At 45.3% G+C, this 19,653-nt stretch overlaps 1 protein-coding gene and 1 pseudogene across 1 annotated transcript; one reads left to right on the forward strand and one right to left on the reverse strand.

Annotated features, from left to right (window-relative positions):
- Nucleotides 1-13,240: 13,240 nt before the first annotated feature.
- ASCL4 (achaete-scute family bHLH transcription factor 4) lies at nt 13,241-13,804 on the reverse strand. The gene has a single exon (XM_055327918.1). It carries the CDS (start codon nt 13,802-13,804, stop codon nt 13,271-13,273), a length of 534 nt encoding a protein of 177 aa, XP_055183893.1. The 3' UTR covers nt 13,241-13,270.
- Nucleotides 13,805-18,496: 4,692 nt separating this feature from the next.
- LOC129512254 (U4 spliceosomal RNA) lies at nt 18,497-18,645 on the forward strand (annotated as a pseudogene).
- Nucleotides 18,646-19,653: the final 1,008 nt, after the last annotated feature.

Below are 19,653 nucleotides of genomic sequence, written 5' to 3' on the forward strand. Positions count from 1 at the left end.
CCCTAGTCCTGCCTACAGGAAGCTTCCAGAAAATGATCTGTGAAGTGAGATAAAGGGAAATGAATGCCATAAAGCAATTCACAATGCATTGAAGATAACACTGCACAAGCTCTGGCCTTTCGGGAAAGAGAGAGCAATACCATCTCAGGTGTGACATGGCCAGAACAGCAATGTATTTTCCATCTTAACTGCAAGAAACTAACCACTGCTAAGCCGGGGGTGGGGAGGGAGGACCCTGAAGCAGGCAGGACCACCCGATGATTCCATCGTGCATCATCCAGTCCCAGGGCTGTCATGGTGCTGTGCTGCTCAGTTCCTAAGACCTCAGCACAGCAGGAAGTAACATCTCCTCCTCGCTGTCCAAACAGCAACACCTTTTTTGTTATTTATTTCAGTAAGTTCTACAACCAGTCGAACTGGAAATTCCACTTGGATAGTCAGGACTCAGACTCTGAAGGGTCTAGCCCCTGAACATGAGGATCCTCCTTTACAGTCTTAATGCCTAACATTCACCGAGCACATCCCTTAAGCTGGAAATTGTTTTAGGGTGGAAGTAATCAAGATAGCAAGAGGGCTAACCCCAATGAGAAGGAACCTGAAAAAATTGTAGGAAGTCCTTGAGATGTTAATTGGGGTCTTTAAACTTTGAGAGGTCAGGGACCTTCTCTGAGAATCTGATGAAAGCCAGGCTAGACTCTCCTCCCAGAAATGTACAGTCACACAAAAGTTTGCATGTCGTTTATGGGGTTTAACCCTTGTTAAATCCGCGCGAGCGCGCGCGCGCGCGCGTGTGTGTGTGTGTGTGTGTGTGTGTGTACATTTACATGTGAGAGAAAGAGGAGAAAGAAAGCTCAGGCCAAAAAATAATGAAATGCTCAACGAATGATGGGACAGATCAAAAAGAACTGGCTTGAAGGGCTCCTCCCCTCCCCCTGTCAAATTAGAAACAATTTCAACAGTTAACAATAGTATTTACCAAAAATAATAAGATTAGGGGCATCTGGGTGGCTCAGTGGGTTAAGCATCTGCCTTTGGTCATGATCCCAGGGGCCTGGGATCTAGCCCCACATCAGACTTGTGCTCTCTCTTGCTCACTCTGTCTCTCAAATAAAATCTTAAAAAAAAAAAAAGATTAATAGGTTATAACCAACTAGAATTAATTCCAAACTGAGCCCAACATGGGGCTTGAACTCAACAACTCTGAGATCAAGACCTGAGCTGAAATCAAGAGTTAGATGCTTAACTGACTGAGCCACCCAGGGACCCCAAGGAAGCCCTTCTTTATAGAGAATAAATAAGTATGGAAGAACTAATGGAAATAAAGAATCAGCATTTGGCAACCACTGTGGAGGTGACTGGGGCATATGGGAGTTATGAATGAATGTCAAGGTTAGTTGGTGGGAGTCTGATGAAGAACAAGATATTGACAAAATATTAGACTACCTCTCCCTCCCCCAAATACTAATCAACTACAAAGGGGAAGGTGGTGGATCTAAGGTGGAGAAACCAGGCAAGCAGCAACAAAAGTAGGTGGCCATGGCTAACACAGTCACTAATGGGACAAGTCACCACTGCTGGTGTGAGGCCCTGAGAAGGGCACAGCACCATCTCTGAGAAGTTCTGTTGCAGTGCGTGGCCGGAGTCTGGTCATGAGCAACAGGCTGAGGGGCTTCCTACAGAATGAAGGTATGAACCCTCAAAACTGTCAGGGAAAAGCTAGGGAAAGGCTGACACACTGTTCCAGACCGAAGGAGTCTGAACGACATGACAACTAAAGGCAATGTATATTCCTGGGTAGGATCCTGGACCAAAAAAGAAAAACTGACATCGTTGAAACAGTGGTGAAATTTGAACAGAATCTGCAAATTGGTCAGTGGTGATGTATAAATGTTGATTTCCTGAGCTGGTGTTCATACGTGTTCGTATTTTTGTGTGATATTGTGACCTACAGTTAAGAAATATATACGCTTGGTCTACATCTCGGTTTCTGGCATAAAGCTCCTGAACTCTTTGGAATTTCCTGAGATAAGAGCTAGAAATGTGTCTGCTATTCATAACAAGCCCCTTTCAACTACACCTGAGTGTAGGTTAAGGCGGGAACTTTGGAAAGCCCCTCAAGATGGGGGCTGGTTGCCTGGGAAACCAACCAAGTGATTAGAGGGTTGTAACTTTCAGCCCCACCTCTGATCTCAGGTTGGGGAGAACAGCTGGAGATTAGCTTCAATCACCAATGACTGATGATTTCATCAATCGCATCTATGTTATGAGGCCTCCATAAAAACTCAGAAGAACGGGGTTCAGGGAGCTTCCAGGTTAGTGAACCAGTTTGCAACCACATGCCAGGAGGGTGGTGTACCCCAAACTCCACAGGGTCAGACGCCTCTGTGTTCAGGACCCTTCCAGACCATTCTCTACCTCTCTCTGAATTTTTTCACCTGGCTAGTTATTTGTGTCCTTTAATGTCCTTTGTAGTAAATCAGTAATCTAGTCTGTGAACTCATTTCCTGAGTTCTGTGAGCCGCTCTAGCCCGCTGATTGAAGCAGAGGACAAGGGGGCGGAGTCATGGGAACTTGTGATTTACAGCCAGAGAATGAATATGGGAGACAAAGGCAGAAGGAAATGTAGATAGAATTAACTGTCCTTATAACTTGCAACCCATTGACAAATACTTGAGCAGATTATAACACTCCTCCAGGATCCTGAGTCTCCTTTCCCATATGAAAGTCCTCTAGGAACTTTTCCCTTATCTTTACTTCTCCCATACCCAAGGTGTATAATCACTTGTTCCTCACAATCCTGGGGCAGCAGACAGCAGCTCTTTCTGCCCGTGGGGCCTGTCCTCATGCTTTAATAAAACCAGCTTTTTGCACCAAAGATGTCCCAATAATTCTTTCTTGGTCATTGGCTCCGGACCCCACCAACTTCACCAACATTCAAAAAAAAAAAAAAAAAAAACTACATCAGAGGAGCACCTGGGTAGCTCAGTGGTTGAGCTCAGGGCATGATCCTGGGGTCCTGGGATCAAGTCCCACATCGGGCTCCCCATGGGGAGACTGCTTCTCCCTCTGCCTGTGTCTCTCGTGAATAAATAAATCTAAAAAAAAAAAAAAAACTACATCAAGAATCACAGGTAACAACCTGGACATCTGTATTGGGAGCAGTGTTGGACTGAGGCTATCACCAGGTAGATCGGGTCAGAATCTACATTGTAGGACACCCATTAGTATTCATTGAGAATTGGAGAATTGCTTGGTGGTGTTGGAAAAATACACATCAGATCTGGTTTGGGAAAAATACAGACTGGAGTGCTGAAGGGCGATGGGACATCATGTTTGAAGATTCCAAAAATGACTAATGATTATTAGTACTTAATTAGAGTGGGCAAGGGAACAAATGTAAAATATGAACAACTGGGGAATGTGAGTGAATGAGGATGTGAGAGTTCTCTGCACTGTTCCGGTAATGTTAATGTAAGTTTGAAATCATATAAAAATAGATTGTTTCAGGGGTGCCTGGGTGGCTCAGTGGGTTAGGTGTCCAACTCTTGATTTTCAGCTCAGGTCATGATCTCAGCATAGTGAGATCGAGCTCTGCATCAGGCTTTACGCTGGGCATGGAGTCTGCTTAAGATTCTCTCTCTTGGGCAGCCCCAGTGGCCCAGCAGTTTAGCACCGCCTTCAGCCTGGGGTGTGATCCTGGAGTCCCGGGATCAAGTCCCATGTTGGGCTCCCTGCAGGGAGCCTGCTTCTCCCTCTGCCTGTATCTCTGCCTCTCTCTCTGTCTGTCATGAATAAATAAAGTCTTTAGGGAGGAAAAAATAAATAAAAGATTCTCTCTCTCATTCTCCCTCTGCCCCTCCTCCCATCCCTCTCTAAGATAAGAAACAAATGAATAATTTAAAAGATTGTTTCAAAACAATGACATATAAAGATATTTGTGTAGGTCAATTATCAACATGGCCACAGAAATTTCTCCTACCCTGGACACCACTTTGCAGTCACCTCACATCAAGAGGTGGAGTTTCTTTTCCTTCTCTGATTCTGCACTGGCTCACTGACCTGCTTTGGCCAAAAGAATGCAGGCGTTGTGTGCCCCCTGAGCCTTGGCCTCCACAGTCTGGCCGCCTCGAGCCTCGTCCTCTTGCTGCTCTGAAATCATCATAGAAAGAAGCCCAGATCTCCTTGAGGATGAAGGACCACCCGGAGAGAGGCCCTGTTGGGCCATCCATCCAGGAGTTCTAGCTGCATTGTGACAGCAACTGCGAGCCTCTCGGAGGCCAGCAGACGAGCCTCCCTGGATGAACCTCCCCATCAATCTCACAGTCTCCATTGTGAGAAATAACACATTGCTGTGGTCGTTACGTTTTGGAATGGCTCGTTACACAACATGAGAAAAACTACTACAGGACTATTTCTGTCATTCTACTTAAGAATTTAACCAAATGACTTTACGTTGAGTAGAATTTCCCTCAGACTGCAGAGAGTAGTCCCACTTCTCTGCAAAGCTCTCCCTACCTTCCAGAGAACTGACATGCAAATCAATAGTGATGACAGCACTTCCCAGTTTATAGGGATCTTTGACTTACGTAGCCTCCTTTCCTCATTAGCACAACCCTAGGAGATGGAACAGGTGTTACTAACTAATCTACAGTCTACAGATGAGGAAATAGGGTCTGAGAGGTATATTTCTTGCCCAAGGAAACTCAGCCAACAGGTACTGACGTTAGGATTGGATTCCACCTTCTTTCTGCCTTGTCAAGGTTCAGCTTGTTCAGAAGTCATGGGCCTTCTGTAGAGAACACTTTACTCTCCCTTCGGGTCTCAAACTAATACATACTAGGAAGTGTTCTGATGGCTGCCCGAAGCCTGGTTGTTGTGAATGTGAACAGGGGTTGATTGGGATCCCCTCATCAGCCAGGACCCCAAACACACTTTGTTGTACTTGTCCCTCATTTTTTTCTAACGTCTGGTAACCGTGGGTCTCCAACAAGAAAAGCTTACTTAGTGTCAATCTTCAAATATGCTGTTATGATTCAAAGTTATCCAGTCATTTGAATCTGCAGGGCGCTGCTTCAGAACTGTGCAAGATGTTCACTGACAGCAAGGATGAGTTATAAAAGTCTTTGCATTATTTTTCTTCTTAGCCGTTGTCACCACCTGAAACATATTTATGCTTGTTTGTTGACGCTCTTCCACTTCCTAAAATTAAGCTCCATCAGGCAATCAGTTTTTTCTGATTGACGAATGGATGGAGGAAGACCTACCGGACACAGTTTGCTACCACTTTTGTTACTTGGCCTCTCTGAGCATCAGCTCCTCGTCTTTAAAATGGAAGTGACAGGGATCCCTGGGTGGCACAGTGGTTTGGCGCCTGCCTTTGGCCCAGGGCGCGATCCTGGAGACACGGGATCGAATCCCACATCAGGCTCCCGGTGCATGAAGCCTGCTTCTCCCTCTGCCTGTGTCTCTGCCTCTCTCTCTCTCTCTGTGACTATCATAAATAAATAAAAATTTAAAAAAAAACTCTTTAAAAAAAAAATGGAAGTGACATAAAATAAATCCCTTGCAGGACGGCTGTGACCAGATGAGAATTCTACATATAGGGGCTAGCCTGCCGGCCAGTAGGCTCTCCAAAAATGTTAACTGATGGGGAGTTTCTGTCATTAGAGGTCTTTCGGGAGAGAAGAGATATGTTTCTACCTTGCACAATTTAATCCTTCATTTCACTAAACCCCCAGGGCTGCGTCAGGCCAATTTCCAAGGCTCTTTCTAGTCCCATGACTATGAGATAGGATTCCTCCTTCAGTGATTTTTTTTTCCCCACTGTCAGGGAAATGAGAAATGTCTTCAGGAGTGGCCCCCTCGAGGCTTGCTCTGTAGGCAAAAACCAGTTTGGAGAGTTTTATTGTCTGGACGCACTTCCCTCTGCAACATCTGTGGTTTCACTCTGGCCATGGTTAATGGCAGTGAGTAACCCTACATGAAAAGGCTGCTGACAGGTTTGCACCAAAGGACCCAGCTAAGTAACTACGGAAGGATTAAAAACCCATCTCACCACCCAGGGAGCCTGCGAGTAAAACACATGCAACACAACAATAATAATCAAAGAGCTGGAAATGGGGGATCCCTGGGTGGCTCAGTGGTTTGGCACCTGCCTTTGGCCCAGGGCGCAATCCTGGAGTCCCGGGATCGAGTCCTGCGTCGGGCTCCTGGCATGGAGCCTGCTTCTCCCTCCTCCTGTGTCTCTGCCTCTCTCTCTCTCTATCATAAAATATAAATAAATAAATAAATACATACATACATACATACATAAATAAACAAACAAACCAACAAACAAAGAGCTGGAAATGGTTCTATGGTTTCGCGGGCCAATAAGGAGGCGCTAAAGCTCTTCTAGGCCCTCTCCTCTCTCCCAGCAGTCTGTCTGCCTGACCAGGAGATGACAGGGTTAGCAGTGTTGATAGAGAAGGGTGCAGAGAGCTCCCCCACAGATAGAGAGTCTGCCTTAGTGATCACGTCAGAGGTCCCACCAGACCACATTGCCATCAAAAGTCTTGTTCCCTGGGCAACAAGTAGGATTGCTACCCATTTTGGGGAGATGACAATGATAACTTCGGGGGCTTTGAAAACTTTGAGAACAACCTTTGTCTAGACCAAAACAGCTCAGAAGCTTTTTGAAAGGCACCATCTGACATCTTGGTTGGTTTGGTTATAGCTGGCTAATGCTGACTCATCCTATGAAACACTTTCCTTGGCCTCCTGGGACTTTGCTCTCAAATTCAACTAAGAATTATAGCCCCTGGAGTCAAGAGGATGAGAGTTAAGTTCACGTGTCCAGGGTTGATGTTATGTGACCCTCAGATCAAAAACTGTTGGCCAAAGGAGCAGACACCATCTCTCCACATCAGAAGACTGAAGGGCATCCCATTTCTACTCCCCAAACCCTGTTCCTTTTACCTTGGCTGCTTTATTCTCCTTCTCCTGTCCCCAGAAATTCCACAAAGGGAAGAAAATAAGGTACTATATTCTTTTTTTCTCCAGCCCTTGATTTATTCTGTACTCATTCTGAAGTTTTTCTACATAAGAAGAGTATACTTTTTCAACCTTCAGAAAACACAGACAAAGGAAAATAAGTTATTGAGCATCTTTCTTAGCTGCTGGACTCTTGGGTAAGGTATGCTGTATATATTACCATTATTTCATGTACTAAATGCTAGTGAACTTTCCAGAGTTACTTTTTTTTTAAGATTTTATTAATTTATTCATGAGAGACACACAGAGAGAGGCAGAGACATAGGCAGAGGGAGAAGCCGGCTCCCTGCAGGGAGCCCGATGCGGGACTTTATCCTGTGACCCCGGGATCACAACTTGAGCCGAAGGTAGATGCTCAACCACTGAGCCACCCAGGCATTGCAACTTTCCAGAGTTACTTAATGGTCACAAAGAGATAAAATATAAAATAAATACAAATATCATTTAAAGTGTGGTGTCATCAGAGAGGGTTTTGTGGCAACTTTTTAACCAAGCCACGAAACTCAGTGCCTTTGAAGCCAGGCAAAGCCAGGTTGTTCACCTAAGGAACAACATGAAACCCATTGTCCTACTCCCATACAACGTGCTTCTCATGCTCATCACCATTGTCTACACCCGCTCCATCTTCTTCAGTGACTTAAACACCTTACTTAGTCTCAACTGGTTACCTTCCAACCCCCTGCCCTTCCGATTCCTTTATCTCCCCAATTCCTAGGACCCTCCTCTATGGAGGAGTGACTTCAGACTCCTCCATGCCTTGCCACCCATGAGCCTCTGAATCGGCTAGAAATGTTTCACCTGTAAGACCTCAGGCTCAGACCTGCCTTGATACGCCATCTTTGCCATCTTCTCCTCCATCGGGCTTCCCATTACATCATGCCAGCTCTCTTGTTCATTTGCTATAAAGCGTCTTGAAAGAGCTGGCTTCAACCTCACCTCTGCTTTCTCCTCCCACCCCTTTTATGCCCTTACTAAGGTTTCTAGTGGTCTTTCAATGGCTAAATCCAATGGGTCCCCCTCACCCCTCAACTCCCTGACACCTCTGATTTATATGATGTCGTCAACCACTCCCTCCTCCTTATAAAAGGATGCCTGCTTGTAATTGCCATGATTTCACACCAGCTTGGTTCTCCCTCCTTCTTAGTCCTCTTCAAAGGCATTTCTTCCTGCTGCCAACCCTTCAGCGAGGCCTGCCCCAGCTTTCTCTTCTGGTTCTCTGCCACGCCTACTACTGCCCAAAGGTGATGACTCCCCAGGCTACCGCCATCTTTGCCTTCCCTCCTGACTTGACATTGGCATCTCCAACTGCTTGTGGACCGAACTAGCCTATTTGTAAATCCAGCGTCTCCAATACACAATTTTTACCTTTTAAATCTGCTCCTCTTTCTGTGTTCTAGGTTTCAGTCGATGGAAACTCACTAGAGCTGTCTTTTTATTTTTAAGATTTTATTTATTTATTAGAGAGAGAGAGCGATCAGGGGAGCAGGCAGAGGGAGAAGCAGATCCCTGCTAAGCGATGCAGGACTTGATCCCAGGCCCCTGGGATCACGACCTGAGCCAGGCTTTCTGGGAACTCACTCACTCCAGTTGTCTTAAACATCTCCCTCAACCTGTCCCCCACCCCCAGCCTCCTGGTGGCCACAGTCGCTGTTACTCCCACATCCCCTCTCAGCCCATCCTTCCTCCCCATTTCCAGAGCCACTGCCTGGGCTGAGGCCCTCCCTCCCTCTCTCTTCATTACCACAATGCTTCCTGCCACCAGACTGATCCTCAACCACAGCACTGAACACCTCAGTCTTTCTCCAAACAAACAAACAAACAAAAAAAAAAAAAAAAAAAAAAAAAAGAAAAAAATTTTTTTCAATAGCTCTCAATTGTTTAAAAATAAAGTTCAAGTTTTTTAGCCTGGCTTTCAATGCCTACTAGAATCTTGTCTCAGCCAGTGTCTAGTCTCCTGTTATTCAGCTTCTATTTCCATAGTTCCCGCCTTCCAGGCACCTGTTCCCCCACCCTTGGATCTTCTGCATGTCGTCCCCATTCCATCCCACTTACCACATACTGCACCTCCTAGTTTTCTACTCACTGGAAGGTGCGATAACTGCCTCTTTTCTCTAAATCCTGAGCACCTTTTTATCGTTTTCGACATGAATTATACCATGCATTCCCTTTTCATACTGAGGCGAAATAGGTTAATTTTCCCTTCAGACTGGGAGGTTCTTCAAATTCCACTCAAGAGAAAATTACATAGCTTGCATTTTTTAAAAATAAGGCATTGTAACAGCAATTAGGACTCAAAAAAGAGCAAGTTGCTGCCCGGTACTGGATCTTTCTAGTGGGAAAAAGATACAGAAACAACTGCTATGCTATGTGGCAGGAAGCAGGCATGTCTTAACATTTGTCATCTTGAGTCTAGACTGGGCACACATTAGGTGAATGACATTCTAGAGCCTAAAAGATCATGCAATCTAACCTCTCATGTCCTTGCATAGAGAACTGAGACCACAGCAGGAAAGGGCCTGCCCATTCAGACCAGTGAATGGCAGTGCTGCACCAAGTCCTAGGCCAGGGCACACTCTGCCACAACACCTCCTCCTTTGCACCCTCAAGTGTTGCAGTCATTTGAGTTATGAACCACAAAAAATTTTCCCAAAAAGCAATACAGGATAATCAATGGCTATGTCTGGGCTGAGTAGCCAAAAGAAACAGAAGATCATAAAGACTGTAAGCATTGGGCAGCCCAGGTGGCTCAGCAGTTTAGCACTGCCTTCAGCCCAGGGCCTGATCTTGGAGTCCTGGGATCAAGTCCCGTGTCGGTCTTCTTGCATGGAGCCTGCTTCTCCCTCTGCCTGTGTCTCTGCCGCCCTCTCTCTCTCTCTCTCTCTCTCTCTGTCTCTCATTAATAAATAAAATCTTTTTAAAAAGTTATTAAAAAAAAAAGACTATTTCTCCTGTCATGAATGCACAGTTTCCATAAAGCTCTGCTCACCACGTTGCTTCTACGTAACTTTTTGGTCATTTATTTTCAAGAGTCAAATTATCTATTGGTTAATTAAGCATTCATCCACAGGAAAAGAGAAGATTAAACATTTTTAAAAGGTCTCATTCCTGGATTAGTACTCTTCCTGTAAGCCATCCGGAAAGTTCCAGAAAAACTGCCTGATTTTTTTTCTTCTAAAAAATGTTATATGACTGAGATGAAATTTTATTGCTTTTTTTCCAAAAGGTTTCTCAAAATCATTGCCTTATTCTCAGTTGAGCTTCAAACAAAACCAGATGAAAAATCTCTCAAGGCATTTTTATCCAGAATAAATTTGTCTTTTAAAGATTTTATGTATATATTTGAGAGAGAGAGAGAGAGAGAGCAGGGAGAGGGGCAGATGGAGAGGATAAGAGAGAATCCCAAGCAGACTCTGGTGCTCAGCAAGGAGCCTGACTCTGTGCTCCCATCTCACAAGTCTGATCATGACCTGAGCTGAGATCAAGAGCTGGACACTCAACAGAATGAGTTGCCCAGGTGCCCCTGGGATAAAGTTCTCTTTTTAAATCAGCTTTATCCTTTTCTTTATAAACCACCCATCTCAACAAGGTATATTTATTTACACATTTTATGCATCAATTTTAGAGAAATAAATGAAGAAAAAAGTTTTTATTTCATTTTCCTGCAGTCAAAAGCAACCACAGTATATAGATTAAACAAATTCTTCTTCTTCTTCTTCTTCTTCTTCTTCTTCTTCTTCTTCTTCTTCTTCTTCTTCTTCTTTTCTTCTTCTTCTTTTTTCTTCTCCTCCTCCACCTCCTCCTCCTCCTTTCCCTCCTCCTCCTCTTTCTTTTTCTTCTTTATTATTATTATTTCTACTGTAGAAAAAGAGAATGTCAAGGTGCCAACCATGGCTGGAGCAGAATAAAGGAATGGAGAGTGCCACTTGTGCGTATTGAACACCTGAAAAAAGTTTCTGAACATTCTCAACAACTTGGTGAATCACCCTCTCCTCCAGCTCAGCCAGGAAGGTAACATGGGTGTTTTCCTTTTTCTCCCCCTCCTAACATTAAAAATATATCTCACTTAGGCTTGTTTCACTGAAACCTCTATATGGACAAACAACCTGCCTAAAGACAAAAATGATACATTACAGACGTCTGTGAGGATGTAACCAGGTAATGGGTAAGAGCAGGGTTACGTCTTGCTCCTTTAATCCAAAAGGCTCTGCCCAGTTCTTAAGAAAAAGTAAAGATTTGCTGTGAATCACTGCAAAGCATTTATCTGTGCAGCCAGAAACACAAAATCCATTATAACTCGTTGTTATATTAGTAGTTACATGTTTTAACGTGGACTCAGCTTCCACAGGTCAAATCGTGTCTTATGATAGAAGGTAAAATCCTAATACAATGTGGTTACTCTGTCCTCCTAATACGCTGAAGAAATCACACTAATTCCACCTAGAGATCATTTTCAACCAGGCTTTAGTCCCCACAGAACTGAGTAATAATATTTTCTCCAAAGAATGATAACACTACTAACTCATCATTGGATGGCACCTTGCAGATCACTGTGGTCTTTCATCTATTTCTCCTGTGTAACAGTATAGATGAGGAAACTGAGTCTCTGGGCAGTTAAATGTTTGCTCTGTCATGCAGCTAGCAAATAAGGACATGGTACGGAGCAAGGGAGGACATGGTAGGTGACACAGAAAGCCTGGGCTTTAGGGTCAGACAAACTCAGGATTGAATCTCAGCTCAACTAACCATAGCAACACAAACCTGGGCAAGACCTCCTTTTTTTCTTTAACCACAACATATGTGTGATACTCACCTCACTGATGTATGAGAATTAAAAAGGCCATGTAAAAAGCACACAACAGAATTCACGGCACATAAAAGATATTCATTGCATGTTAGCTTTCCTCAGTAAACACATCTTTAAAAGGGACGTACTGAAACCTACCCCATGAGACCAGTGTGGGGATTAAATCCTGTCCTGAGAGGGCTTACCATGGCCCCACTCCCCACCCCACACCCATACCAGCACTGCCTCCCTGGAAAGGTCAATTCAGGATATTAGAAAACAGCTTCAGAGAGAGGAAGTCTATCTTCCTATGTCGACAAGCATTTGACTTATCTACTGAATTTCATAATTGTCTCTAAGACAAAAATGACCGGAATTAAATGTTTTTCAAAGACCGAGAACAAAGCCAAAGTCAACGTCAGGAGTTAATTTCAAGATACCCAGAAGCCCTCCTGGTGATGAAAGTTTAAGATCATACCAACTTCAGTCCACTCTCTTCAACCATCTATGCAGTTCCTTTTTTTTTTTTTTTTAAATCAGGGACGTCATTAAATTTAACCAAAGGTTAGATGGAGTGAGAAGAACAGAGGGGGGTGGAAAGAAGAGGAAAATGAAAAGCCAGCGGACAGAAACAAGTGAGAGGAAGGTACGTTTTCACACAAATCTGAGTCCTCTCTCGAAGCCATCACCCACACTAACATATGTGATTTCCTCAATGCTTTTAAGTCGCCCGCGGCCCCTGCGGCCCGGCCTTCCCCAGCACCCCGGCTCGCCCTCAGCCCGCAGCGCGCTGTCTGTCCCGCAGGAGCCCGGGCCGCGGTGTGTGCTCCAGCGTCAGCTCGGTCACCTTCGCCCAAAGTGACGGTGTCAATTAAATTTCAAATGCAGTCCTCACAGGGAAGCACGCAGGAAAACTTTCCCCTCGTCTGAAGGGCTGTCCCCTGTTTTGGAAAGTTCTTCTTTGGGTAAGGTCGGATTTAATTGGATATCCATGTACATAAGGTACCCACACCGCGGGCTGTGGGAAACGGCCGTTGTGGTCGTCCTCTGGGTTTTTAGAATACTCGGTGTCTGGAACGAGGTGCTCAGAATCCGTAAGCGGGCGTCTGAGCAGCACCGCAGAGGACTTGCCCGAGTGCGCGCCCTTAGGTCTGCAGGCGCAGACCCAGGGAGGGGCGCGCGTGCGGGGAGGAGGCAACCAGAAGGCCAAAACGCACTTTCCCCCGGAAAACGTGCCTTTCTTTTTGTCCTAAGGGTGAGTCCTGGAGAAGAACGCCAGGTCAAAATGCGCACCCCCGTGGGAGAGACCCTCCGGCCAGACTCCTAGGGTGGCGCGGGGCGGCAGGCGCGGGATGGGGCCGGGGTGGGGGGCCCGCGGTGAGGGGCCGGCCGGGGCCGGGGAGCGCGGGCCGGGGGGGGGCCGAGGGGCCGGGGGGCCGGGGGGCCGGGCGCCAGCTAGCTGCCCGCCTCCTCGGGCTCGCTGCAGGGCGAAGGCGCCGACGAGGCCTTGGACTCGCCGTCGCTGTTGCAGTCGGCCGGGCGCGGGGTGCGGGCGGCGGCGGGGCCCTCCTGCGCCCGGGCCTGGCGCTCCAGCAGCTCCTGGAGGTGCCCGATGTAGCGGATGGCGGCGCGCAGCGTCTCCACCTTGCTGAGCCGCCGCTGGGCCAGCTCGCGGGGCAGGTGGTCCCGCAGGCGCGCGTAGCCCTCGTTCACGCCGCGCACCCGCTGCCGCTCGCGCTCGTTGCGCCTGCGGAGGAAGGCGGGCTCCAGGGCGCAGGCCAGCGGCAGCGGCAGCGGCAGCGGCAGCGCCAGGCCCGGCCCGCGGCCCCCCGGCGCCCGCGCCCGCGCCCAGCACGCGGCGTGCAGCCGCAGGGGCACCCCGAGGGGGTCCCCGAGAGGGAGGCGGGGCAGGGTCCCCGGCAGGTCCAGGGGCACCGTGCGGAGGGGGCGCGGCACGGGCAGCAGGCCGGCCGCTCCGCGCGTCTCCATCCCTCGCGGAGAAGCAGACCAATCACCCAGAGGCTGGCGTCTTACAAGAGGAGACTTAAAACCTTCGAGGCGTGGATGCGGGTGCGTTCAGGCAGCCTGGCACAGCTCGTCCGTCTGTAAAGAAGTTTCTGGTTCCGAGACAGGCTTCAAGGGAACTTCGCGCGATTCCCTGAATTCATGTCACTCCTCGATCATTTATAAAGATCCAGACGGAGGTGATCGGCAAACATTTAGGATCCCGCTAATCCACACTTCAAACCCTGTCTTCCCCTCTGATCTTCTTACTTCGGCACATAACAAAGGGGGATTCTCTGCTCGGTCCCCTAGCCTGGAAATGTGAACATACACCAAACAGAGTAATCTTGCAAAATCACCCAAGCGCTTCAATTACTGCAATCCACCGCTCCAAGTCTTCAAGAGCATAGGAACCTTCAAGGTTTCAAAAGAGCCCCTCCCAGGAACCAACAGATCTGGCCGGCTGAGCGAAAGTCTTACCAGAGGCTTTCTCCTTGAAAATCAAAACGTGCCTGCCCTTTGTGGTTTCCGGCGTCCAGGGCTAATGGAAAAAGCTTTCAGACTGTTTGCAAACTTACACTTGCTCTTCCATTTCTGCGGAGGTGGAGTGGAAGACCTCATCAAAGGAAAGACTGCTCCCTTGTGGTTATAAGATGTGTCAAGTAAAGGGGGGCCTTGGGGGAGGCTTGAGGGTTTCCTTCTCCCGAACCAAACCTTTTAAAAACTCAATTAGACATTTTTTGAAGAGAAGAGGGAAGGGATATACCTTAGCAACGAATAGAAGGGTCTGAGTATTATGCTCCTGCTTATGTTGAACGCAGGTCGTTTTATGCATGTGTGGTTGTTTTTAAGAGCACATCAAAAGGTTGAACAGTAACAAACACTTTTAGCCAGTTATTTCTCACAGTGCTTACTGTAAACACGGGTTAAACACTGCTTCCCGACCTCTTCTAATCCCACCCAGGATATAAGAACATTTCCCCATAGTGCAAAAAGTGTATTTCTATTGTATTCTTCTTTTTGTCTTAAAAAACAAAGATACATTTACTTTCTCCCTTGGGGGCAGGAAAGCAACATTTGAAAGGTGAGGAGCACCAATTCCAAGGATAAAGGATGATGGCTTTGAAGACTTGTCTTTTTAACACACAACCAAAAAGAAAGAAAAGAAAAGAAAAGAAAAGAAAAGAAAAGAAGAAAGAAAGAAAGAAAGAAAGAAAGAAAGAAAGAAAGAAAGAAGAAAGAAAGAATAATTAATCCATCCTGTTGGTGAAAGGCTTTGAAGATGAAAGTGTCATTAAAAATCCATCAGTGAAAAAAAAAATCCAACAGTGCTGATTAATGTCAAAAAATGTGTTATCACTTTGAAAATCAGATTTCTTGTTCTGCAAACCCAGCATATTAAAGGCAGCTTCTACTTTTAAAAGTCCAACTTAAAAACGAGAAGCAAAAACCCCCTACATTTATGATCTGACTTTCTGCCTATTCGTCAGGAGCCAGGGTGTCGCCCTGACATGTTTTTTTGACAAGTGCTACGCTTACCTGTTTACTCCAAATGATCTGCCCGAAGCAACCGGAAAAACACCTGCATCAAGGCAAATAAAATAGAAATAATTATTCCTTTTAGGCATAAGTTAGTCACATTTTAAAAACTCCCTATGAGGCTTGTACCAGCAAACAACCTAATGTGTCACCTTGATTTCTCAGTAGAGTTGAGAACAATCCAGAGAAAGCCCTTCCTGTTGGGAAACAAGCCCACCAGAGAGGTAGAAAGACTATTACACCATAAGGTGCTTTGGGCCATGTTAAGGATTTTGGCCTTTGTTCTAAGAGTGATGGGAAATAAATGATGTGTTTTAAGCACAAAAGGTGACAGAGTAAGATTTTGCTTTTCAGAAACATCTCTCTATCTGCAAACAGGAGAGTAGATTGGAGAGGGGAAAAAAAAGGAAAACAGATAAGAGATACCATTTTTCATTCTCAGATTGGAAAATGTAAAAATTGCTAACATCCAAGGCAAGCAAGAATTTGGGGAAGGAGCAGAAGCATGAATTGCTACAAGCTTTTGGGAAAGTAACTATTAAAATTAATAGTGTACATCACATGTCCTTTGACCCAGAGACCCTACATAAATAAATGCACTGGTGTGAATTTATATGTACAACAATATCTAATGCAACGTTGTTTGTAGTGATTTTTTAAAAGATTTTTTGAAGATTTTTTTTTATTTATTCACACACACACACACACACACACACACACACACACACACACAGAGCAGGCTCCCCCGAGGAGCCCGGTGTGGGACTCAATCCAGGGACTCTGGAATCATGCCCTGAGCCGAAGGCAGACGCTCAACCACTGAGCCACCCAGGTGCCCGTTTGTAGTAATTTTTAATTAGTTTTATTTTTTAAAAGATTTTATTTATTCATTCATGAGAGACAGAGAGGCAGAGACACAGGCAGAGGGAGAAGTAGGCTCCCTGCAGGGAGCCCGATGTTGGACTGGATCCCAGGATCTCCTCAGCCTGAGCCAAAGGCAGACGCTTAACCAGTGAGCAACCCAGGTGCCCTGTAGTGATTTTTATTTTTTTTAAGATTTATTTTTATTTATTTATTTATGATAGACAGAGAGAGAGAGAGAGGTAGAGACGCAGGCAGAGGGAGAAGCAGGCTCCATGTCGGGAGCCTGACGCCGGACTCGATCCCGGGACTCCAGGATCCCGCCCTGGGCCAAAGACAGGCGCGAAACCGCTGAGCCACCAAGGGATTCCCCCCTGTAGTGATTTTTAAAAGGAACAAAAGGAAACAGCTTGAATGTCCATCAATAGAGAGAAGGCTAATACTTTAAGAATATTATGCTATTATTATTTTTTTATTTTTTATTTTTGAAATTTATTTATTTATTTATTTATTTATTTATTTATTTATTTATTTATTTATTTATTTATGAGAGTCACAGAGAGAGAGAGAGAGGCAGAGACACAGGCAGAGGGAGAAGCAGGCTCCATGCACCGGGAGCCCGATGTGGGACTCGATCCCGGGTCTCCAGGATCGCGCCCCGGGCCAAAGGCAGGCGCCAAACCGCTGCGCCACCCAGGGATCCCTATTATGCTATTATTAAAAAGAATGAGAGCTCAATGTAAGAACTTGCAGAGCTGTACATAATGTGTCAAGTGGAAAAAAAAAAGCCAACTAAAGAGTAATATATACAGTGCGAATTTAAAACAAACTATTTTACATGATACATATGTCTTTGTATGTGCTAATGCAAGCATAGAGATGGAAGTGAAAAGAAACACAGTGCATTTCTGTCATTGGTGGCCTTAAAAAGGTGGCTAGGTATGTTGTAGATAAGTCTAGATCAAGTGACAGATATGCCAAACCTCCACGACACTCGGGACTAGGTTTGGTTGTCCTTTTTGGATCTGCTTGTAAAAGGGGAAATGGGAATTCACTAAAGAGCTGGCTCAGTAGATTCACAGGTATCTCTGAGGCCAAGGAAGACTTCCACCTCTGAAACTCAGGTCCCTCATCAGCTGCCTGAAACATGTGAGATGAGGACTTTGGATTGGCTCTTCTTCCAAAATGTTTGATATCACATTATAGATTTTGGTTTCCTAGGCTGGTTGGCACAGAGGTGATCTGTCCTCACATCTGGAATTTGCATCAGCTGCCTCATGAGGGAACAGGAAACCGGATGTGCCAACCTCATTGGTAGAAATAAGATTTCCCACAGGTGTAGATAACTCAATCTCTCTCTCTCTCTTTTTAAGGTTTTTTTATTTATTCATGAGAGACACAAGAAGAGAGGCAGAGACACAGGCAGAGGGAGGTGAAGCAGACTCCATGCAAGGAACCCGATGTGGGACTCGATCCTGGGAATCTGGAATCATGCCCTGAGCCAAAGGCAGACACCCAACTACTGAGCCACCCAGGCATCCCTAGATATCTCAATCTCAAACTGAGTAGATCATATGACTCTATTCAGTTAGTCCTCTCCTACATAGCTCAGGTATAAGCTATCTCTATTATCATGCACAATATCTCCCAGGGGTCTTCTTAGGTTCAGCTAAATATTGGGACTCAGTAAGACTACCGGGGGCCACATTTGGTGTCAGAATCACTTGGAAGGGTTTAGATCAAGAGCAATGCTTGGAGCAGGGCTGAACTAGGCATCTCACCTCCCTGGGGTCCCTCCAATAATCTGTGCAGCAATGCACATGGGTGCTTTTCCCAAACTCCCTGTGTTACAGCTCAGATATGAGCAAAGAAGACTCACATCAGCCCCACGTGGTAGCTGTCCTGACTTAAAAGTCTCAGACCCCTCATGAGCCAGGTCATTCTTTAACGACCCCACAGGCATAGCTTCCGGGGACCCCACTGAAACCCAAGGAAAGCGTCTTCATCCACAGAGAAGCCCAAAGCTATGCTCCCTCATCAGGCATTTATAGTTGTGCTGGGCCAGATGCAATCAACCAATCAAGTAATTGCTTTAAAAGAAGTAAGGTTGCCTAATGGCATAGTTGACATTCTATCTTTATCAGGTTTCAGAGGACCAGAAAACAGAAAGTTAACTGAAGGTCAAATTGTCACTGTAAAACTTCCATAAATCCTTTACCTGCACCATTCCATTCTATTTTAAAGATAATTTACAGCAAGATTTAAAGAACCCCAAAAAGCTTTGCGCAGCGGCAGTATCCTAGCCAATGAGGTTCATCTTAGGCGCAATTATTGCTAATTGAAAACTTAAAGAACCACATATATTTAGGTACAACGTATTCCTAGCTTTTCATTCTTCTCAAACACTCTTTCCATATTAACCTTGTCTATGCAGCCTTTTGTCAGACAATAATGTGAACTTTTGCTGTAGTCCAATACATTCATCTTTCCTTGAGGCTTTTGTTTTTTCTCTCTTCTTTAAGGCTCCCTGCCACAAGTTTTGCAAAGCATTTTCCTTGTCCGTGTCTGGCACGTTGGTGTGAATTAGAGAAAGGCACCAAACTCAAGGCTTGGAGAATGGATGGCTGACTGAACCATTCATCTGGAGGAACAATTCTTGAACGAAGGTGTCCACATCTGGAGAAGAGCAGAGAAGGTAACATGCACTTTTCATTTCTGTAAAGAAACAAAATAAAAATTGAGATTCTAATTGGGACTGTGTTAAATATATAGACAGATTTGGAGAGAGAGTTGACTTTTTGAAACACTGAATCTCTCCTATCTGAACATAATAGAATTCATTCATTCAGTTCTTTTTTTTTTTTTTTGCCCTTTAATGAATTTTCCAGATTTCTTAGTGTAGATTTGATGTGTTTCTTATTACGTTAAGCTCAAGACATTTCATAGGTCTGGAGGCTATTGTGAATTTTTCCTAGTTTTTGAAGCTACTGATTTAGTGCATGTTATTCTTTAGTCATTTCACTGGCCTCTTGTTAGTTCTACTGGTTTTTTTTTTTTACAAGATTTTATTTATTTATTTGACAGAGAGAGAGTGCGTACAAGCAAGGGGAGCAGGAGAGGGAGAAGCAGGCTCCCCACCAAACAGGGAGCCTGATGCAATGCAGGGCTCTATCCCAGGACCCCAGGACCATGACCCAACCCAAAGGCAGACACTTAACTGACTGAGCCACCCAGGCACCCTAGTTCTACTGGCTTTTAATTGAGAGAAAATCTACATACAGTGAAATGTACATATATTAAATATACAATTCAGTGAGTGCTGATAAATGTATGCACTTGTAAAATAATGCCCCACTCAAGACAGTTCTAATAGCTTTTTTATAAAAATGATTTTCCAGGATTTCTTAAATATAATCATATTATCCGCTAACAAT

Source organism: Nyctereutes procyonoides, unplaced genomic scaffold (assembly GCF_905146905.1).
Source record: "Nyctereutes procyonoides isolate TBG_1078 unplaced genomic scaffold, NYPRO_anot_genome, whole genome shotgun sequence".
NCBI lineage: Eukaryota > Metazoa > Chordata > Mammalia > Carnivora > Canidae > Nyctereutes > Nyctereutes procyonoides.

Bases quoted from the DNA above. Each gene is read 5' to 3' on its own strand.
- ASCL4 (XM_055327918.1), bottom strand. From the start codon at position 13,804: ATGGAGACGCGCGGAGCGGCCGGCCTGCTGCCCGTGCCGCGCCCCCTC.